The sequence below is a fragment of the Podarcis muralis genome, chromosome 8, assembly GCF_964188315.1.
Source record: "Podarcis muralis chromosome 8, rPodMur119.hap1.1, whole genome shotgun sequence".
In the NCBI taxonomy this organism is placed as follows: Eukaryota; Metazoa; Chordata; class Lepidosauria; order Squamata; family Lacertidae; genus Podarcis; species Podarcis muralis.
The window spans coordinates 23,525,355-23,549,032 of record NC_135662.1 but is presented as its reverse complement, the minus strand read 5'-3'; the positions used below and the strand labels follow the sequence as shown (position 1 = coordinate 23,549,032).

The window sequence follows — 23,678 nt, the reverse complement described above, 5'->3', positions numbered from 1 at the left end:
AAATTATCTTATTCCACTAAGATGAATTTTAAACATGTTGCAGTGCTAAGCTTTCAGTCTTTCTGGGTACAGATTTAACAAGAAAATCCAGTAGATACTTCCTTGAGGGGGAAATGCTTTACATATTCCTATCTGTACTTGATAGCAACATACTCAGTTCTTTAGATTTTAAATCCTTCCTTTAAAGAAGAACATTTCATAAATCTGTAACAAGGAAATCCATGTTTGTGGGTAGATTTCTGAGCATGTGGGTATGGCAGCTTGACAATATAAAGTAATAGATCCACCATTGTAGAGTGCCAAAACAAACTGTGTGCTCTGAAGTGGCACCAGGAATGTCAGCCTTACTTTCCTCAGATACACTGTACATCCAGATGCTCTGTAGTAGTCTTCCCTGCTTACGAAATGCAAGTCTTTGGCTGTTCTGCTGACCTTTTCTGTATAGAATATGTTGATGAGAACAGGGCCAAATTAAACACCGAGATTTATACTGTAGCATGGAGCCCATGGCTTTGGAACTCCCAAAGGAAAATCCCCTTAAATCTAGTTCTATCCATGCTACCTCTGGTACCCTTCCCTGCATTCACCCATTTTTTGCCATACTTAACTGGTTCCACCTCTTTTGCCTGCCACCTTGGGGGACAGCATTTAAAACATCACCCCCATATTCTCTAGAATTGGATAATATTTTTGTTATCTTTTGCTGGATATCAGCATGTTTTAATCAATACGTGTACGGATGGACGTACATCTACAGATAAATTTTGGAGAAAGCAAAAGGTGGGTATATAAGCAGCCTATATAGAGTGAGCACTTATACATGGCCAAAAAAGAGGAAGTGTATCATCCAAAATGAGAATATGGATTTGAGTAAAATTTGTATATGCATAGATGCGTATTTAGTAATATTATAATTTAAATAGATACACAATGCATCTCACTATAGCAGGAAAGACTGTAAACAGGTGACCCGTGTGCTTTCTCATTCCCTCTTCTAGGCGCTGCTATCTGTTGATGGGCAACTTCTCTCTTAGGATTCTTGAATTTTAAACAGCACTTTTAAATTCACAGCCCTTCACATAGAGTGCTGTTCTCTGTAAAATAGGATGCCTTGTCACCCTAGACTTATGTGGGAAGGGTGCAAGAAATATGTCTTAACATGACTCCTGCCATTCCTCCAATATTTTATTCCTTCTCTAGAAAAGAAAGCACTAAAGCCAAGGGGAGATGTTTTTGAAACGCAGGAATGCAGTAAGAACATAGTTACTCATAACGGAAAATGAAGTACTATATACACATTCGAATATCTGGTCACCATAGAAACCAAGTTCTGCTTTGTGTGTGATGATGGGGGGTGTTCATTTAATGTGTGGAAATTTTGTACACCCAAGAAGACAAAATTTCTTTTTCTTTTTTCTTTTGGTCAAAATGAGGTGCTGACAACAGCAGCTACCAGACTGAGCTCTGTGAAAAAACTAGTGGCCAAAAAGGAGTTGGCTGGCTAGAGAGACCTGGCTATCTTCCTTGTTTTTATATGCTTCTACGCATTCTCTGGCATTTTGCTGACAGAATCTTGAAGCAGCTGTAATCAGCAAGGGAAGAGCCTGTGTTGGTACTGGTGCCAGGAGAAGATGCTACTATGGAAGAAAAGGACAATGGGAAATCCAGCTCTCTAACAGACTGAAGGCCATCTTGAAGCTGCCAAGCCAACCAGGGGTGGGGCGGTGGTGGAGGAATGGTTAGGGAAAGTCAAAATGGTTGAGGGGAAAGGCAACAAAAAGGGAAAGGAAACATTGCTTGGATTATATTGACTCAAACGGAATGTGTGAAACCAAAATAGAGTTCTTCATAATGTGGTATACAGTATTACATTGTTGGAAAAGAGGCTGCTGTAAGTTGGAAGGTAGCTTCAAGCTGATGGAAGGACTGGGTAGGAATATTTTAAGTCAATGATACAAATCTCCTTGAAGGACTTATATTGCCATCTTCTGCTGGCATCAAATCATTCCCATAATGCAGTGAGTTACAGGGATTAATGAACCCCTGAGACATTGGTAATTTATATCAACCATCAAGTTGAGCCAGTGTGGTGTAGTGGTTAAGAGCGGTAGTCTCGTAATCTGGGGAACCGGGTTCGCGTCTCCGCTCCTCCACATGCAGCTGCTGGGTGACCTTGGGCCAGTCACACTTCTTTGAAGTCTCTCAGCCCCAGTGGCGTAGCGTGGGGGGTGCCAGGGGGGCGGGCCGCACCGGGCGCAACATGGGCGGGGGGCGCGCTCGCACTAGCAGCTCTCTGCCCCTACTAAAATCCACGGGTTAGGGAGCCCGCGCTCGCTCGGCTTGGCGAGGAGGTCGCGGAAGGGGGAGAGCGAAGCCTTCTGCCGCGGGCACAAAAAGGAGAGGAAGCCGGGCGGGCTGGCTGGCGGGGGTCTGGCTGCGCCTGCTGCTGCCGTTGCCGCTGCTGCCGGGCTTTGACAGCTTGGCGAGAGGAGGGAGAGGAGCTTTTGGTAATTGCGGCTCTCTCTCCACTGGCCGCCTGGGTAGTGAGCCGAGCCGAGCAGGGAGTCTGGCGAGGGGGCGGGAAGAGACTTTCCCCCCTTTTTTCCACCTCGCCTGGTCAAAAAGGAGAGCGGAGTCTCCTCAGGGCGCCCTCAGGCAGGGCAGGGAAAGGCAAGCAGAGCGAGGAGGAGAGGGGGGGGAGGGGGGGGGAGCAGCCAGGAAACGCCGCGGTGTGGAGGAGGAATCAATTTAGGAGAGAAAGGGAAAAAAGGAAATAAAAGAGGCAGCTCCAGGAGAGCCCGGGGGAAAGAGAAGCCCCGCTGCTGCTGCTTGGGAGAGTAAATTACTGTACTTGCCTTGCCCCGGGTTAGGGGGCGCAAATTACTTGCCTTGCCCCGGGTTAGGGGGCGCAAATTACTTGCCTTGCCCCGGGTGCTGATAACCCACGCTACGCCGCTGCTCAGCCCCACTCACCTCACAGAGTGTTTGTTGTGGGGGAGGAAGGGAAGGGAGAATGTTAGCCGCTTTGAGACTCCTGAAGGGGAGTGAAAGGCAGGATATCAAATCCAAGTAAGCCTATCATTCATACAATATTACCAGCGGAAAATGCCCGGTTTGCTCGTAGCTCTAGTCTGATCACTCAGAGCATCAAAGAGGATACACGTGGATGTTCAGGAGGGATGATCACTATACTGAGGGAGGACCGTGAGATATTTTCTACAATCTAAAACAAACTTTGAAAGTACACTGAGGAGTGTAATACTTCAAATGCCAGAAGCTGTCTGTGCATTAAAAAAAAATAATTCAAAGTGGATTTGCCATGTTGTGTTTCATGTCCACACCTGTCCTTCTGTATATACATATTAATACAGGAACCTTGCTCTAGAATACTGAAACATTTCAGAGTGAATACTGAAGCATTTCAGGACACTTGTGAGTTGATATGGCATCAAATTACTCTTTTACTCCCCAGAACCTTTGCACAAAGTGGACTTGAGTAAGTTGTATTTGCTTAAGTCAATGCAACAGAGCATTCTGGAAGCTAAAGGTGAACAGTGGGGCTAAGACCAGTTTAGAGAACTGAAGTAAATTTAAAAACAAAAAATCCAATCTCTGTATTTTGATATTTGTCATTTCTGCTTTAAAAAAGGAGAGCATGTTTGACTGTGTATATGCAATCAAACATCAATTGTAGGAAAGTGCAGACTTTGATGCTATTTTACTTATTGCTCCAAAAAGTATTAAAAATACATTTTATTTTTCAGAAACCTCACACTAAATCCTAAATATCATTTCAGATGTTTTTGAACTAGTGGTTTTATTGTCAAAACCCGGGCATCTCAAATATGTGTGGGTGCAGAGGATCATTTGGAAATCTAAGAAACTGTTATGGGTCCCACAGGATATGCATTTCGCACACAAAAAAGAAAGACAGTGCTCAGAAACACTCCACCCCTGCAAATACAAAACACTACAGCCCCCAAAACTAAATGGGGAAAAAAAAATCAGGTAACACCTCCCTCCACAAAACAAGCAACTCCCTCCCAACCAAACAACCATCTGAAAAGCACAAAACTATCCCTTATAAAGAAATGCAGAAAGTTGGAACAGGCAGGGGGGGGGGTCTTAGCAAGCACTGTGGGGGGTGTCTGAGGACACCAGGTTGCCCATAGGCAGTATGTTGGGAACCCCAAGCATAATGGCTCATGAGTAGGTTTTGTATTGTTATGTAGAATCTCCTCAGGCTGTTCTGTACACTACTCTGCAGTAGTCTCTGGTGTTAATTTGGCTCAGATAATCTTTTAAAAGTTGTTATTTCATTGTCTTTTTGCTTGTGGTTTACAGTTCAATGAATATAAATATATTTGGGGGTACCCATAAAAATATATTTCGGGGAACCCATAAATTGCTTTGTGATTTTATGATATAGAAATAAAGTTCTGTAGGAAAAGCTTGTGACAAGGGAGGGGTTTTTTTTGTGTGTAGAAACATTCGCCACTGGGCAGGCAGCTGCCAAACATATTGCAATTAATCTGACCCTTGTTTGGCTTTCATATTCTTTTCCTTTCAGAACCAGTGCCCTGAGGCAGAAGAGTTGGTCTTCAGCCATTTTGTAATCTGTAATGACACACAGGAGACACTGCGGTTTGGCCAGGTGGATACTGATGAAAATGTTTTGCTGGCTAGCCTCCACAGTCACCAGTACAGCTGGCGCTCTCACAAGTCCCCGCAGGTATGAAAGAAAAAAGCATTACAAGTGCAGCGATTGTTAAAATTGGGTGGTGTTTTAATCATTGATTCTGGTTTTTTATTCAAGCATTCAGCTATCTTTAGCTTTCCAGATTCCAGCTGGAGTCACACGCTTTAGCTGCAAGAGACACAAGAGATAAACAAAATGGATGAGGAAACCCAGAAGTGTTTAGATTTCATTCAAGTTTGGAACTGAACACCCACACCCTTTCCAAATGAAACGAGAGAGAGAGAGAGAAACAGAGAAAACGGCAAGCTTCTGAACCCAAAGTACAGCAGTAATTTGTCAGGTTTAAGAGAGAGAATTTAGTCTTCAGGTTTTGGTATTTTAATCCTAACTGTGTGGACAAAAAGCTCCCATTGAAAATAAAATTGCTGCTGTCATAATGCCTTCATGCAAATCTATGGTGTTGACCACACTTGGAATACATGCTGTGTGTGGTTTTGGTCTCTGCATGTCCAAAGGAGCAGAAAAAAAGGACACTAAAATGATCAAGGGGCTGGAGCAATTCCCATGTGAGGGAAATTTATAATACTTCTGGCTTTTTAGTTTAGAAAAATGGTAAAAAAGACAGGGTAGAGGTGTGTAAAATTATGCATGGTGTTGAGAAAGTTGATAGAGAAAGGTTTTTCTCCCTAACTTTAATAGTATCAGGGATCATTCAATGCAACTGGGTGCTGGGAGATTCAGGAGAGACAAAAGGAAGTTCTTCACACAGTATATAGCTAAACTGATGTGATGGCCACCAGCCTGGATGGCTTTAGAAGGCCACAAATTGATGGAGGATAAGGCTATACCTTTTATATGCCACCTCCAGTACCAGAGACAGTATGTTTCAGTTGCTGTGGAACAACTGCAGGAGAGCACTATCATATTCATGTTCTGCTTGTGGGTTTTTCATAGACATCTGGTTGGCCACTGAGAGAAGAGAATGCCGAACATGATAGGATTTTTCTCTGATTCATCTTATGTTTTAATGGTTACCAGTCCCTCAGTCTCATATTGTATTGCTGCTGCTGCTGCTGCTGCTGCTGCTGCTGCTGTTTTCCCAGAATAACCTGCAGCCCCTAATGAGGAAGGATTGCAGCTTTCACTTCTGCTTAGGCAAAATCAGCTTGCAGGCAACTTATTTAAGTGCTTGAAGTTATTCAACATTTCTGTAAAATTCTGCATTTTAATTACCCTTTATTCCTTTGGCAACCAGTGTGTGCTTTTTTATTTTTCAACTTTTCTCTGGCAGTGGAATGCTCACGACAAATGTACATGAAAATCATTGTGAAGATACAAAACCAAATTCTTCCATTAAGGAAAACTGCTACATCAGAATTAGTTTTAAACGGAAGTTGCATCTAAGAAGGGAGGGCTCCTTACTTCACCTTTTTACTATGCTTTACCGCTGGTCAAGCCAAATAGAGAGGCAGTGAGATGCTATGGAAGCCTGCTTCATTTGTCATTTGTCTCCCAGCTGTAAATTTTGCAAGCATTTACAAGCAATTGAATCAGAATGAGGAACATTCAGTTATGAATGGCTGCATTAAACATGACAAAATCCAACACAAAATACACTTCTTTGGTGGATACAGCAGGTAGCCTGCTTGTGATTTTTGCACCTGTGTTATTTCAGTGTAAGCATGATGGCAGGCTGAAGCCCAGCGTTTATATCTGTGATACAGTGCACATACTTGTTAGATATATGTATTGTGACCTGCTCTTTCCTGCACAGAAGTGCCTTCTAGGTACATGATGATGTGAATATCAGCCCACAGTACTGTAGCACAGGATAACTCATTTGTGAATATCCATGAAAACAGTTATCTGATCTCTCTCTCTCTCTCTCTCTCTCTCTCTCTCTCTCTCACACACACACACACACACACACACACACAATCATAGCACCTAAAAACATAGCCAGGGTCGCAATTTGTTCTGGGCTTTTGTGGGAACTGAAAGTAGAATACTTGTTCCATAACTAATGTAATTTATACTACCATAAGAGTGATGGCTACTGGTTTATAGGTGGCTGTAAGAGACAATTGGGAAACAATGTAAAAAGTCAGGAATGATATATTATAGGGCTTTTTTCCTCAGTTTGCTTACACATATTTTATGTTTATGTGTAAGCAAATTGAGATTTCAAAATGGTCTTTTAAATATAAAGATTATTTACACAATTTTATCCTTACTGCAAGATAGTTACAGATATAAATTTGCCAATAATGATGCTGGGAAGCAGGATGATGTACTCAGTGGGCATATACTCTGATCCAAGATGTTCTTAGGCTACATGAATGTATAGGTAGAATCTTCTCGAGTCCTTTACCTGCAGGAGTACCAGTTTTGCTTTATGCTAAGATGTGACGCGGGTGGCGCTGTGGGTAAAAGCCTCAGCGCCTAGGACTTGCCGATCGCATGGTCGGCGGTTCGAATCCCCGCGGCGGGGTGCGCTCCCGTCGTTCGGTCCCAGCGCCTGCCAACCTAGCAGTTCGAAAGCACCCCCGGGTGCAAGTAGATAAATAGGGACCGCTTACCAGCGGGAAGGTAAACGGCATTCCGTGTGCTGCGCTGGCTCGCCAGATGCAGCTTGTCACGCTGGCCACGTGACCTGGAAGTGTCTGTGGACAGCGCTGGCTCCCAGCCTATAGAGTGAGATGAGCGCACAACCCTAGAGTCTGGCAAGACTGGCCTGAATGGGCAGGGGTACCTTTACCTTTACCTTAAGATGTGAATTCTTCTACTTCTAATCACACAGTTGCCTATGAGATGCAGCTACAATATCTGGATGAAAGTGCTATCCTGTATATTAAGGACTAGGATCTAGGAGCCTTGAAGTCCAGTTTCTGTTCTAGACTTGTTTATGTGTCCTCCATTCCCAAACTACAAGAATAATCAACCTGCCTCACAGGGTTGCTCTGATGTTACAAGTGATAGCTCGGGGGGGGGGGGGAATAAAAATGAAATACATGTGATTAGTGGTCTAAGTAATTTATGTTTGAGTCTGTTTTTTTCTTCTTGTATTGTTAGTTATCAGGTCTGTGAAATTCAGGTTGCTGTGCTATTCTTTGGAAGGGGACAGAACAAGTCAGCTGACTACATTGGCTCTTGTTATATGAGGAATGAATGATGTGCCAGAACGAATGGGCATACAGTGTGAAGCAGAGCAAGGGAGAGACATGGAAAGCAGGTCAGCCGTGGAGCAGCTTCTACTACCACTGGCTGGAGAGCAGTTCTTGATTCTCTGAAAAGTTAGATTATTCGGACGTTTTCTGGCAAGAACTGAACTAAATGAGTAACTCTGTTGAATGGCCCCCAAGCCTTGTAATATTTTCTGTGTTATTATTGTTCTGCTGACACTTTATCGCCTCTCCCATGTCACCAGAATGTTGCGATCTCAGAAATGAACCATTTGGGTAATTTAACATACCAGGAGCGTGGGGCGCTTTTCGTGCATAAGTTGATTCCGTTCGTTAAATGCTGCAAAATCCCCACACCCAGATCTGGGTGTAGTTTGTGTTGTGAATTTTAAACAAGAACTCACGATGCTATGTTCTCTGGAAAGAACTCTGGACATCTTGATACCTTGTCATCTCAGATAAGCACGGTTTTATTTTTAACACCGTGTCCTAATTTTTCAAAGTGGGGTGTGTAAGTCTACAAAATTAATGCAACTTAATTAGGACTTCAGATTGTTGTGCATATTTTATTGTGGCACATTCCAAATTTCTTTATTGCTGGAGACGTTCTTGAGGAACTCATTAGCCAGAGGTCAGAATGGTGCCCAAGCATGGACAAGCCACTCGAGTGTCAGATTAATGGAATGCTAGATTACTTCATAGTTTTGAAGTTATTTCATTCCTCATGATAATTCTCATCTTGCCAAGTTAGTGAATTTTAAGAACTCTGAGAGCAGATTGTGAGATAAATGTGAAATATGAAATAATCCATACTTTTGGAGTCAGGGACTTTCCTCTAGGCATTAGTTCATACTTGACTTTCTTGACTCACACTTGGGGATAAAAATGAGTTAGGACAAGGTCTCAGATACCACATTCCCTTACTGGGAAAGAAAATCCACTTGCACAACTTTGGACAGCTCATGTTTCTTGTTACACAGGCACTAAGCAGCAGCGGTTGCCATAAAATACTTTATTTAACCTTTGCAAAAATGTTTTTTTTAGTATGGCAAGGCAGCTCAGTTAAATGAAAATAAATAGTTTTCAAAGGATTGGGTTTCATTAAAATTCATATCATTTAAAGTATTAATTTTTCTTTCACTGATTAAAGTTGAGGAGAGGTGTTGTAATTGACTGTTTAGAATAGATAATATAAATAAATGAAAGGAGTTTTAAGATTCCTTTGGTTTTGCTGTGGTGGTACAAAGCTAAAGTAAATGCATATAAATAATTGAATCATTGGATTTAAAGTAAACAATTTATTTAATAGTCACTATGCACAGGCAATACTGTATATATATTTTATTTTATTTTATTTTCTCATATTTTGCAAAAACCTCTGCAAATCCCAGTGAGTATGAGGGACTTCTCTTTTTTTAACCTGGAATTTCTCAAAATTATCCACTCCCTAACATTCTTCCAGCTCCAAAAAAGTTCATTTTTTTAATGCTTCATTAATGTAATGTAGTTAAGATTTTACTTCATTGGGAGACACTAGATCTCTCTCTCACACATATATATAGTAGATTTGAATCTTGCATTTGCTCTAAAGTTCTTGACCTTGCATTGGGTTCAAGGCATTTCGGATATGGTTCTGCACAACTTTGTATGTAGGAAACTGGTGAAATGTCTTTACTTTCAACAATAACTTAGTGGCAGTATTTGCATGCAACAATAAGCCAATAACCTTGGTTTAGTAACCCATAATGTACACACAGCCCAATTGCTTCCTCTTCCCTCCTCCTCTGGCACAAGTAGGTAAACAAATAGTTAAGCATAACAACCGAACCCAGGATTGTGGTTTGCTTCTCACTCATAGGCCAATATTTGTAAGCCAGCAACAAACCTTGGGTTGAGTCTTGCCAGAGATCTCTGTTTATTAGAGAAAAAAGCCATAATCCCAGAATTGTAATGTTATGCTAGGTTGTTTTGTTTAGCTGCTCATGCCAAGAGAGGGGCAAAGCGGTACAGTGGTACCTCGCAAGACGAATGCCTCGCAAGACAAAAAACCCGCAAGACGAAAGGATTTTTTTGTTTTTTGAGCTGCTTCGCAAGACGATTTTCCCTATGGGCTTGCTTTGCAAGATGGAAACGTCTTGCAAGTTTGTTTCCTTTTTCTTAACATCGTTAATACAGTTGTGACTTGACTTCGAGGAGCAACTCATAGCACGCAGTGTGGTGGCCTTTTTTGAGGTTTTTGAAGACTTTGGTGATTTTTGAAGCTTTTCCAAAACTTTTCCGACACCGTGCTTCACAAGACAAAAAAAACCGCAAGGCGACAAAACTCGCGGAACGAATTAATTTCATCTTGCGAGGCACCACTGTAGTGATCAAACTGCATTCACTAGCTGGCAGCTTTTACACACTATGGTTTATTAAAGGTTCTTGACTTCTTGTTAAGGGAAATGCAACTAATGGTCTCATGAAAATCTAACTTTAAAGTTTAGAAAAGTAAGAGCTCTTCTGAAGGCCTATTTTTCCGGACTGATAAGCAACATGAGCTGCTGAATGTCATAGTAAGCAGCAGCCCATCATTAGATCCATTCCTTTAATTGTGATTCAAGCTACGGCAGAAGCCATACTGCTCTGCAAAACAACAAGATGTTTGGGCCCCATGGAACTTAAGTGAAACTCTTCTGTTCAGAGGTATCTTTTCAGGAATCTTCCCTCAGAGCCTGAGTTCTCTTTGTCACCTGTTATGTTTCTTAATAGGTCTAGTAATTTTTGTAAAGCAACTCTACAGAAGATCCATTGTATATAGGGAAGATCTTATCCCTGTTCTTTATACTATTTATGACTTCTTGATGTAAAATACAATAGTGGTCAAATCGCTTTTCACTTAAATCCTCTCCTATCTGTTATCACCAGTCTACATATCCCAGACTGGCTTTCCCTTTTCCAGCTTTATCACTCTGCAACCAGAAGTTTTAATTTAGCAGCACCTCGTGGCATTGATGCCTGGTTCCTTAGCCAGCCTCCTTTGTTGCAGCATCATGAATTGCTTGTCTGTGCCAGCCTTGCTCGAACTCACAAACTTCCCCACTTCTGATGATTGGCGTACAACGTTGATGAATTAATGATTCTGAATGGCAACGAATAAATAGTTTGGCTCAAAACTAAATTTAGTAGCTGAAAATAGAAATCATGCAGGCAATTCAGATTAAATATTGAAGGAGAACAAATCACAGTGGACTCTGTAACCAAGGCCAACAATGATATGTGAGTCTTAAATGTTCCCCGTTCCTTTTTGTCTCTCAGTCTTGTAAGCCAATTTAAACATTTCCATGAAGGCCTTGTGGCTCCTACATCTGTAAATTAGGTGGGTGGTTCTGAATTGGGTTGCACACCCACTAGATGAACAGGTACATAGTCTGGGGATGCTCCATCATCCATCATTGTTGCTGGAGGCACAAGCAGCCAAGGCATCTTAGCAAGCACCTTTCACCAGCTTGGCCACATTGTTCTGTTTCATACCTTCCAACACAACGCAGCCCAAATCGGGCATGCCTTCTTCCAGGTCTGCTCTCCCACACCAGTCACGTGACGCACGTGAGCTAAATTCCCAACAGTTCTCAAAATGTGTGTGGGGAAAACTTAAAAGGCAGCAAAGGTATCCCCTAAAGCAGTGATTTATCTTAATTGGCTGAGTATGATGTTTGCTTATGTGTGCTCAGGCTGCTCATTCTGACTGCCATCTTGGAGTCCTTAAATCATAAGGCCCATTTAAATCATAAGGCACCCAACAAGATGGTAGTAGAATCAGTGCTCGAGTTTTGTGGGGGGAAATAAGGAACCCTTTATGGAATTCTTAACCCTGGCCGTTGAATAGTATCCATGCCCCAGGAGAAGCAGGTTCCATTGGACACCTGGTGATATTTGAAGCAGCATTGGGAGCATGGAGTCGTGAAGCTCCCACAAATCAGTGAGATATAAATAGGAATTCTTTCCGTAGTATACAGAGCTTACAATGTCATCAGATACTCACTCCCAAGAGTACTGTTTTCCTAGCCTTTTCATACATTTAACATGAAATGCACATCAATCTCCGTGGTGCATTGTTAGAAAATAATCAGCCAATGTTTGTAAAACTTTCGATGTAAACTGATAGCATATTCCTGGGTGATACGAGCTGGCTGTTCATACAAGATGGGAGGAGATGCTCCAGAATGGAAGTTCTGTGTTCAGACTCATCATTATCTATCACAGAGCATTTGTTTTCAATAATTTTTGAGCACATAGGGCCAGCTTTTGTATAGCATACCTCCATTTGTTTGTTGTTTGTTTATTTGTTTGTTTTCCCCGCTACCATTCTCTCTCAACAGTCAGCAGCCTTCTCATTTCTTTCATTTTGGGTATGTGGCTTCTCCTCCATCCCCACCACCCCACACACACAGGAGGCTGTGAGCAACTTGGTTTCAGCCACAGCAGTTGTTTCTCTTTATTCTGTGACTAAGATTTAAATATCAAAGCCATTAGGAGCTTTTATGTCCCAGAGTACATTTTCCCCTTAGGGTATACTTATTATCTTGTATATTTGTGTTAGTAGTCAAGGCCTAACTTTTGTAATTCAAAAGCCACCCACTGTATTGAATGTGTTTGTTTTACAAGCAGTTTTTTGCTGAGGGGACCAAAAATTGCCAGCAGGCTACTGAGTTGTAACATCTTAGCCGTTTGTTATTGTGGCTCCTTCTTAAAGGTCAAAGTCAAACTTCACTGGAAAAAGCATAATTTCAGTCCATTAGCCTTGATTCATTGCCCTTGATGTGTGGGGGCCTTCATTATCTCCTTTTTCTAGACCTTGATGTAACTTTTTTTTAGTACTGTATTCATAAATCAGAAAATTTGTGACTTTTTTTCCTGGGCAGCAGTTTCATACTGAATAACTATATGATAAACCGGCTTCATTTGGCCTCTATTAAAATAGAGAAATGTACTTAGAAATTCACCTTTAAAGACTGGAAGTTTATTTATTTAGTTTATTAAATATAAAGCACATGATTACCAAGGCCTATGTTGCTTTACTACACTGGGTAACAAGGGTCATACGGCTTTGTTTGTTTTTAAAGAAAGGTATTAAACATGTTCAAATCTTATAATGAGAACTTTTGCAGTGATGGGACTTGGGTTTTGCTGTAAGGTTAGCTGATTAGTACAGGTCATCAATTAATGTGCTGCTTGTTTGCTTTTGGTTAGTTATTATTATTTTTTTATCTTTTTCAGCTGCTACATATCTGTATTGAAGGTTGGGGAAACTGGCGGTGGTCTGAGCCATTCAGTGTAGATAATGCAGGAACATTTATAAGGACTATTCAGTACAAGGGAAGGACTGCATCACTTATTATCAAGGTCCTGCAGCTCAATGGAGTACAGAAACAAGTGAGTGTTCTTATGCATGTACATTTTGCTCAGGAATTCTTTTTCCAACAAACATTAAGTTGTCCAAGAGGATGCCACTAACGAAGTAACTAAATATTACTTACCGTATTTTTCGCTCCACAAGACAAACTTTTTTCCTCCTAAAAAGTAAGGGGAAATGTGAGTGCGTCTTATGGGGCGAATGGCGCTGTGCAGAGAGGGAGAGCTGTGCAGCACCCCTTCAGCGAAGTGCCTCTCCTGCGAAGCGGGAGGAAGAACAGAGCCCCTTCTGTTCCTCCTCCCGCTTTGCTGGAGGGGCTTCGCAGCTCTCACTCTCTGTGAAGGAGAGGCGCTGTGCAGAGAGGGAGAGCTGCGCAGCACCACTTCAGCGAAGTGCCTCTCCTGCGAAGCGGGAGGAGGAACAGAAGGGGTTCCGTTCCTCCTCCCGCTTCACAGGAGAGGCGCTGCGCAGAGACAGTGGCCAGCTTGAACGGAGCCTCTTCTGTTTCTCCTCCTGCTTCGCTGAAGGGGTGCTGTGCAGCTCTCCCTCTCTGCACAGCGCCCCTTCAGCAAAGTGCCTCTCCTGCGAAGTGGAACGGAGCCCCTTGATAAGTTCCATCAGAGTTCTTAGGCACTTAAAATCACATAGAGTCTTAATTGATTTTGGTGAGCAGCTAACTTCTTGTATCTCCAAAATTGCTTAAATTGAAAGCATTCACTGTGACGATGCAATTGAATTTAGTATTTAGTTGAATATTAAATTATTGGTATCTGGTCAAAATAATATTTTGCTGATGATACTTTTTCATTAAAACTTTATTATCTAGATTGTTACATTTGTGAATTTGTGCCAGCAGCAGTTCAACAATATACTGGTTCAAATGTAACGTGAAAACATGATTTGGTGGACCAAGATTGTTATAGCTGAACTAGTATTATGTCTCTTTATCTCCATAAAATAGACATTTTTCAACTTAAACTTTATTGTAAAAATCAGTTCATATAAAATATTTATTTGTGTTTGTGTCTCATTGTCCCTGATTTAGATAATTATTTCTGGAAGACAGATTGTGTGTAGTTACCTCTCTGAAAGCATTGAAATGAAAGTTGTTCAGCATTACACTGGGCAGGATGGACAAGCAGTTGTAAAGGAACATTTTGACTGCCTTACACCCAAGCAGAAGCTGCCATCGTATGTCCTAGAAAACCATGAACTAACAGAGCTGAGTGTGAAAGCTAAAGGAGATGAAGACTGGTCAAGAGATGTCTCTCTCGAGTCTAAAGACACTGAATATAGCACAGTCATCCAGGTACACAAACAAATAGTTTGCAGATCAGAAGTTTGTAATTTTCTTAAAAAAACTAATGTGTTTTCCAAGGTAATAATTCTCTTATTATGAATGTGGATTTTGGATGAGCATAAGGATACTAGTCAAAACAAAAAAAATTCCTTCCAGTAGCACCTTAAAGACCAACTAAGTTAGTTCTTGGTATGAGCTTTCGTGTGCATGCACACTTCTGTTTTGACTATGGCAGACCAACACGGCTACCTATCTGTATAAGGATACTAATCACCCTCAAACCCATCTGCTAGAAAGAGTGCTTGTTTTCAGGATCAGGTGGGTGGAGTAGGATTAACCCTTCGTCTCCTACTACAGTCCATATTGGACCTACCCACCCACCCACTGGGAATTTGCATTGGGGGAAACTCTCATTGATGCCAATAGGAGCTTTACTCCTGGTGTCAATAGGTGGGTGTAGAACCCCTGATCCAGAATGGAACCACAGTTGAAGCCATAGGGTAAAAGCCCCCCTATAACTGCCATCTAGGTCCTTATCCAAACTTGGGCACCTTCTGTTTATTTAAATAAAAATGTGAAATTGCTAAGTGTGCAAATGGTTTCATGCGTAGTTTAGCCCTATCTAAAATAATGTGCAAAAAAAGAGAGATTGATTTTCTTTGAAAACTGGTCTTCTTTTTGACTTGCAATGTGTTGGTATGTCAGATGATACTAAATATTTAGCTCCACAAGGCTACCGTAACCTCCAGCAATACCTATCTTTTTTCTTGTCTGCAGGTGCCATCATCAAACAATTCCATTATTTATGTATGGTGCATCGTTTTGACATTAGAGGCCAATTCTCAAGTACAACAACGAATTGTGAGTACATTCCCCATTGCCCAAATTAATATGACCTCACATGTTCTGAAACAAATTAAGGTCAAACTGACCCACAGCAGAGATTTAGTGACAGTCTGTTATAGCTGGAATGCTGGATCCACAGTTAAAAAGCTGAAACTGTTCTACTGCTTTGATTTTGTAGATTGTTTTCAGCCCTCTTTTTATCATGAGGAGCCATCTTCCGGATCCCATCATCATACATTTGGAGAAAAGGAGCCTGGGACTAAGTGAAATGCAAATTATTCCTGGGAAAGGGCAAGAAAAACCATTGCAAAATATAGAACCAGATTTAACCCATCACCTCACCTTCCAAGCCAGGTATAGTATCTATACCTAAGCATGCTGGGCTGCAGGATGAGTTTAGTGTCGGAACAAAAGTTTACTAAAACCACCTGTTTCTCTGGTGGGTAAGGGAAATGCCATTGTGCAGTGTAGACTCGAGACTGATTTTTGTGTGTGAATGGACTGTGAGCTCCACCATGGTACTGAAAGCATGTGCTCAGATGTGCTCTTTTCCTGAATTTTTCTTACAGATATTATTTTATGTATACCACTTAGAGAGCTTTTTTTATTAAGTGGCATATAAACGTTAATAAGCAAATAGGGTAAACAAATTCCAGTTGTGTCTACCACCACCTCTCCCACTGTCTGCAGCTGGCTTCTGTTGGGGGGTCCACATGTCTATTAAAAAAAAAATCCCACAAGCCTGAAGTCTGGTGTAGAGCACACACTCAGTTTCTCTGATTAACCCATGCAATGAATTACATCCGTGCTTTATTCTCGTGGCAGGGAAGAAGATGATCCTTCTGAATGTGCAGTCCCCATCTCGACAGCACTCATTAAGCAGATTGCCACCAAATCAAATGCAGGAGGCACTGCAAATGAAATACTTGCCGATTTCTATGGGTGCTGCAGCTCCCCCCAGTCTGTGTGGCCTTATACTAAGAAGGATTTTGTCAGGTACTGGTGTCTTGCTATTTTCCTTTGGAGTTGCACTACTTGCAATGAAATAAATACATTTGCAAATGGTAGGATCCTAAAACAAGTTTTATTTCATTGGAAGAGCATCATATTTATCAATAACTTTTCTAGGTATATCAGCTCCACCTGCCTCTTGGATAGAAAAGACACATCTTATTTTGTTAGCTCCTTAGCTTAAGCAAATTCCAAAGCAGAGAGTGGCTTTTCATATATTGCAACATATTGAAAATATTTTTAAAAATCGGAATCATATTTTCAGGGGATCATTTGCTATCATATTTGTAGGACTAAGAAACTGCCAAAGAGACTGAATGCCAGGTGTTGTCCTGAGACTACTTTTAATTCAATTATTTCAAAATGTGACTTGCTTTTTGATCCTTGAATAAAAGCCTATTTCAATCAAAGAAGAAAACCAGCCTAAATCAGGGACAGATTTGCCCTGGCAGAATCTCTTTGTATTTCAGAATCATATCTGTTATCAGGAGGCACTCCAGTGTAACAAAAGCTTTATGAATGGCTAGGATGATAAACTGCAAATCTTACCAATGAATTAACCATTTTCTTTTATCTCTCCTTTGATACGTTACTTGGAAATGCAGCGAACAGCTCACTCAGTGGGATAGCCCAATGCGAGTGAAGCTGTCAGTGTGGAAGCCATGTGTGAAAACGCTGCTGATAGAACTCCTGCCATGGGCTCTGCTGATCAATCACTCCAAGTGGGATCTTTGGCTGTTTGAAGGCGAGAAGATTGTCCTGCAGATACCTTCTGGGAAAACAATGATACCTCCAAACTTTCAGGCAGGCATACTATTCAAAACAATATGCATTGTTTTATTTTAACCATTCTCTTTTCATTTGTGTACAGGGACAGATCAAAGGTTGCAAGGCCCACAACACATCCTACACAACATGTTTTTTATTTGTCAGTACGTGCAAACATAGACAGACATGCAAACAGTGGCAGGCTTCTTTCCCATATGGAGTCTGGGTGCATCTGGTCAGTTGTTTTGTTCCTAATGTGGGGCAAGCAGTGAATATTGCAAATTCCTCCTTGCATCATAGTCAACACATCGTTGCTGTGAGAAATGAGAGTAGCTACCACTTTTTAAGCTATGAAGAATTGTAAAGGGAGTCTTTAATCAGGAAATGGAAAATATGGTCATTGCATTTGGAGCCCCTAAATAAACTGCACCAAGACCCTTTGAAGCAGCTTACCCATTTCCCAGTTTATAACAATAAATGGCAGCCATCTACTGTGGATTATTTCATTGTCTTAATTTTTTTTCTATGAACTATTTGACCACAGGGCCTCAAGATGGGCAATTCATTAACAGATTGAATTTTATACTGTACTACCTTGAATATACGAAAAGTAATCTCAGCCTTGGCTTATACATTTAGCCACTTCGGCACTAAGGTAGCATGATGGAGGAGTGGCTTAAGTCCCTCTCTCCTACAGAGAGCCAGTGTGGTGTAGTGGTTAAGAGTGGTAGTCTGCTAATCTGGGGAACCGGGTTCGCGTCTCCGCTCCTCCACTTGCAGCTGCTGGGTGACCTTGGGCTAGTCACACTTCTCTGAAGTCTCAGCCTCACTCACCTCACAGAGTGTTTGTTGTGGGGAGGAAGGGAAAGGAGAATGTTAGCCGCTTTGAGACTCCTTAAAGGGAGTGAAAGGCGGGATATCAAATCCAAACTCTTCTACAAACAGCCTCTGGTGTCAACTAGGACCTGATAACCAAATGCACTGAGGCCAAGTCTGGGCCTCCCCCTGTGTTTTTTTAGGGTGTGTATGAATAGAATGCCTGCATCCAGACTGTTCTTAGCCTTGAGTACAAGTGCAAACCTGCAGGGTGGCAGGAGAGTTTTGTATGCAAAAACTGAAGTTATGCAGATAACTATTTATTAGTAGGGACAGTGTCAATTGCTTTTGTTCTGACCAGGGCTAATTAATGGCCAAATGGAAGTGCATGTTTGTGATAGCCGTTGAAAACTAGTTCAGGTGCAGAGTAGGTCATTTGCAAATATCAGAAGTGGTTGCTCCTCCCCAGCAATGGAAAAAAGTTTATCTTCTGTGAATGATCTTACCAAATGTATGTCTGTTGTGCTCGCAAGAGTGCATCCTCTGTGCAGTCACCTATAGAGTGAACCTAAAGGGGTTAAAGGTCATGCTTAGGGCACCAGCTAAACTGGGTACTTGGGTAACACAGTTGTTCTACCACATTACTGCTGCACCACCCACTAAATATATAGACAGACTGTGGCTTAAGGATACGGAATAGGAATATAGAACATTGAATAGGACATGAAATCTTGTGATGACATGCAGTTCAGCATACACATTTGGCAGCACTGCTTGATATCGCACAAGCAAATAGTAAGTTGCTTAAGTTGCTGAAAAAAATATATAGAATTTAAATGTGATCAGATTTACGTTTGCGATCTCCTCTTGTCTTATATTGAGTGGAAGTATTGAAAACAGGAAGTACTGAACATGGCCCCCAATTTATTTATTTTTGTTTTAGGAAGCTTTTCAAATTGGCATATACTGGGCAAACACTAACACTGTGCACAAGTCAGCAGCAGTCAAGCTGGTCCACAATATGACATCACCCAAGTGGAAGGATGGAGACAACGAGGAGGTGGTGACACTGGATGAGGAAGGATTTGTTGAAGCTGAGATAAGACTTGGAGCCTTTCCAGGACACCAAAAGGTTAGAAATATTTAGGAGATTATTTCCTAATGTTGAAAGGAGAAAAAATATTATGTCATTCAGAAATATGGTAAACTAAGAACATTTACAAGATGAACTAATCAAGCATACCCAGAAGAAAACTGTAATTGGGAATGGTTTGTTCATATGGATTTGTTTAAAAAGGTAGAATAACCTTAGCTGCCTTCCCATGGACAGAGTGATTACAAAAGGAACATCAAAATCATGTCATTCAGGTGTCTTTTCAGACCCAGGACCCACTTTTAACATTTGGGGACCCATTTCTGAATCCTTTAACGTATATTTGCATGGTAGTAGTGCTCTTGTTACAACCCACTAGTGGATCCCAACCCATCGGTGATGTAGTTCAGCTGCCCGCCAATGACAAAAATCCACTCTTACCGCATGCCTGAAAGGTAACCATCCAGTCTCTGCTGCAGAACCTCTAACAAAGGGAAGCCTGCCACCTTCCAGGGTAGTTTGTTCCACTGCCAAGCAGCTCGTACCATCCTAATGTATGGTTTAAATTCTTTAACTGAGGCACAAAGTGGCAGCAAACAGTGATTTGCTAATAGATTTTCTTCTTTGAAATAGTGCTTAAGGTGGCGTACATAACAGGGTCCCTACATTTTTGAGCATCAAAATGAATTATTTATTTAGCGGTTCTTACATAGTTGGAAAATATTTGTCCTTCACCTACTAATGTTCTGTTCTTGATATTATTCTGCAGCTGTGTCAGTTCTGCATTTCTTCTATTGTTCAACGTGGTATTCAGATCCTGCAGATTGAAGACAAGAGCATCATCATCAATAACACTCCATACCAAATATACTATAAGCCACAGCTATCTATTATGAAGTCTCAACTAAGAGAGGAGGTAAAATATTAACACTGTATTTTTTGTTTTAGCTTCTACAGTGGGTATAAATTACTATTTATATAAAGGCTAAACTTCTTATTGAAAGGAAAACACTGGATCAGGACTTAATAAAAGTCACTCATTTCAGATTGTTTTAATTGAGAACATAGATGCCACAATACAGTTGACCATGGTAATTAACTTGTGATCTCTGCATAGTTGCGGATCTTGATACTGTGTAGAATTAGTTCTGCTTGGTCCCCATATGTTCAGAAGCTGAAGGCTGCTGTTGAAACAGAGGCAGCATAATCCATCATAGCTATTGAAACAGTTCTAAAAATTCCCATATAGAAAAGGTATATCTGGTTTATAAGCACTGGGAAATAAGCCTCATTGAATTCACTGGGTCTTACTTCTGAGTAGGCAGTGTACTGTCAGGGACTTAAATCAACTGTACTTGCTGATAATAGCAAAAATGAATAATAGCTATATTTACTTATTTAAATTATTTTATAATCCAGTCTTCATTGTACACCCAATCCCAGAACCAGGAAAAACTTAAAAATTCAGTAAGGCAATATTTCATTTAAATACAAAATGTAACATCAAAATATATTGTTGTTGTTGCTGTTGTAGTTGTTAACTTTTTATACTACAACGTAGCCAAGAGAGGGGCACCACTTTAACCAAATGCTCGGATGAGTAACTACATTTTTACCTGACGGCGAAACTCCATTCATATTGTTGCGAACTGCACCTGAAAGCGATGCCGCTATTGAGAATGCCCTCTCACAAGTTGTCGCAGGCCATATCGCAGAGAGCTGAGGCACCATGAGGAGTCTGGGCAGGTGTATAAGGGGATAGGGATAGGGGTGTTTCATGTATACGTACAAGAAATGCATGTATAAAATAAACTATTGAGATGATATTCACGAACAATTGTAAAATGCTGTAATTTCAGAAATCTAAAAAGCAAGTAATGTAAAGTTCATGGTAGTTTGCAAGCGTCAGTATAAAAACCGGAAGCAGCAGTCATGTGTGAGACGCTATCAGGACAGTCCACTGGGAGCAGGGAGGAGAATGGGAGCAAGAGGCAGCATTTGCTGATCCACTTTAGGTAGCAGAATATCTTGGTGCAGCCCTGCATAGGTCTATCAGGGAGAAAAATGCACATCCTATATTGCAATTGTTCACAACTCTTTAGAGATGCTTCACAGTTCTTTGAGTACTATTGCCCGGGATTATCTGGGAAATACATCTTTCATTGGTGCATTAAATGACAGGCAGACTGTTCTGGATACAAAGGAATGCTTTGGCTTTAATTTTAAAAAAAGATCAATGCAAACTTATTTAAAACGTACGTTATAAAAGCTCACATTACTTCCTTTTTTGGATTTATGAAACTACTGTTTTACACTGCTTCTCCTACAAGTTTTTGGCATTGCCACTCATTGCCTGTCTATAAGGATATCCTACTATACCAGTGGTTTTTTTTCTGGGGGGGGGGACACAGGGGGGCGCATATTCCTAAACATTTTGTGAATCTAAGTTTAGCCTCGTTGAGGGGCAGTATTTCAATATGAATAGGAAAATGAGAGTACCCTAAACATTTTTTTTAGAAAAAAAGCATTGTACCATACCAAAGAGAAGTGGATGCAGGCAAGATGTTTGGAGATTTAATGTAACCTTATGAATATTTTGAATTGTGCCCCTTACAAATTCTGCAGAAACTGAAGACGTGTGTTAAATAGCTATGTACTCCCTTCCTTGTTTCCTTCCTAGTACTTGCAAGTTCCAGACAGTAGTACATTCAGCATCTGCTCAGCTACAGAAATAGACACTGCCAAAGCAAGTTCTGTTGTTTTTTGGGACTTGATGCCTGATATTACCCAGCCAGTTTCTGATATGCTCCCTCTTCAAAAGTACATGTTGCTAAGCTTCAAACATAGCATTAATTGCCACGCCATTTCATGTTGGAGCCTGCCAGCTGTTATCCGGCAGGAATTCCCAAGGCAGAGTATAGCTGTACCCCTTGGAGGGAGATCTGAAAATGGATTCTGCACCAGGTATGTAGAATGTGTGTGAACGAGCTTTATATTGACAGGCAGAAGGCAATGCCAGTCTTCAAAAATGCAAGGGGTTTATTTAAAAGTTAAAATAGTGAGGCTGGTCCTCAGTAATGTTATAGGCCAGGGATCCCCAAACTTGGCCCTCCAGATGTTTTGGAACTACAATTCCCATCATCCCTGACCACTGGTCCTGTTAACTAGGGATGATGGGAGTTGTAGTCCCAAAACATCTGGAGGGCTGAGTTTGGGGATGCCTGTTATAGGCTCTTAAATACAAATACAGTGTTCTGCTTTTAATTGCCTAAGCTTTGCAATTTGTGATATGAAAAATGATTTTGTTCTCTGTTCATCTACTTTAGTAACACTTTAGTAGCATCTTGATAGCTTGAGAAATAAATGTGCTCTCAAACAGCTTGTGAACAATTATACTTTTAATAATCCAATTGTATGTGTCTCTGTCTTCTACAGCAGTTTGGGAAGAAAGTTAGCTATTTAAAATGGCACAGTATATGTTAAGAGAGGAGGGGGCGGGGAAACTTGTCTGAGAACAATACTGAGAAGTCGGTAGGAAATATAGAAAACTTTCCAAGTCTGAAAGGCTGCCTATATCTAAAATTTCATCCCCTTTTGAAAATAAGCCACTCCGTGTAGTAAAAATTCCACTGCTTCATAGAAGAGATGATTTCCGTTTCCTGCCTCCAAAACTGATGTTGTTCTTACTGTATGATGCAGATCTAAATAAAGAGCTATATAGAGCCACGTAAGATCAGAATCAGCCATATGGTATTGCCCTTGCTGTGAGCTGTGTGGGAGATGCTTTGAAGACAATGTGTGCTTCAATCTCTGAGCATTGAGGAGGGAATACCTATATCAATTCAATTACTCAGCAGTGACTCTTCTGGGTGATTTATGAATGATGTGGCTGGACTCAAAGAGATTCCAATATGGGCCTTAGAAGAAAGGATGCTGACAAAATACAGTGATCCTAACAGGCGAGAGCAGGAGTCAAAAGCAGGATTATGAGAAAGAAGAAACTGTTCCCTCTTCCAAACTGACACATTTTTATCTTTACATATCCTTGGAAAAAAATCACTCTAATAGAATAAAGGTGAACAGGCAGCTTTAAAAAGAATATGTGCGAACAGGAATTTGTCTGTGAGCCCAGTGATGTAGGCATCACTGTCAATGGGCATGATGCATGATGCAGTGCCCATCAACCCCAACCAGGTTCAGGGATGTTGGGAGTTGTAGTCCCACATCCAGAAGAGACCCATTGGTGGGAGGTATCTTTCTGTTTCATTGGATTTTTATTGCTTTTTTGCATTTCTTTCGTACCAGCAGCATGCGAGTTGCTTTACAGTGTATGCTGGTTTTCTATGCAAGAAGGCTACTTAATAGAATTGCCATCAAAAGTTACTTAGAAAATAAAGTTTCTTTTAAAATCCATGAAAACCGAGGCCACCATCATGCAAACTTTTGTATGTGAACTTAAATATGTTCGTAGGAAGTTTGATCCTTTGTTGACACTGTTCCCTTCTCTTTCTTTCTTTTGAACTTTGTGTTGCTGGACACACAGCCACTTTTTTTTAAAGTGGGCAAGT

General features: G+C 41.0%; 1 protein-coding gene across 4 annotated transcripts in view; it reads left to right on the top strand.

The window, feature by feature from the left end:
* VPS13B (vacuolar protein sorting 13 homolog B) overlaps positions 1-23,678 on the top strand; it is a 357,629-nt gene that overhangs the window by 305,090 nt on the left and 28,861 nt on the right. For all 4 annotated transcript variants that reach the window (XM_077932818.1, XM_077932820.1, XM_077932817.1 and 1 more), the window contains 10 exons: positions 4,571-4,732; positions 13,141-13,296; positions 14,322-14,585; positions 15,354-15,437; positions 15,601-15,776; positions 16,248-16,418; positions 17,039-17,237; positions 18,961-19,149; positions 19,880-20,026; positions 21,791-22,074. In XM_077932818.1, coding sequence (XP_077788944.1) covers positions 4,571-4,732; positions 13,141-13,296; positions 14,322-14,585; positions 15,354-15,437; positions 15,601-15,776; positions 16,248-16,418; positions 17,039-17,237; positions 18,961-19,149; positions 19,880-20,026; positions 21,791-22,074 — 1,832 coding nt within the window. The remainder of the gene's footprint in view (positions 1-4,570; positions 4,733-13,140; positions 13,297-14,321; positions 14,586-15,353; positions 15,438-15,600; positions 15,777-16,247; positions 16,419-17,038; positions 17,238-18,960; positions 19,150-19,879; positions 20,027-21,790; positions 22,075-23,678) is intronic.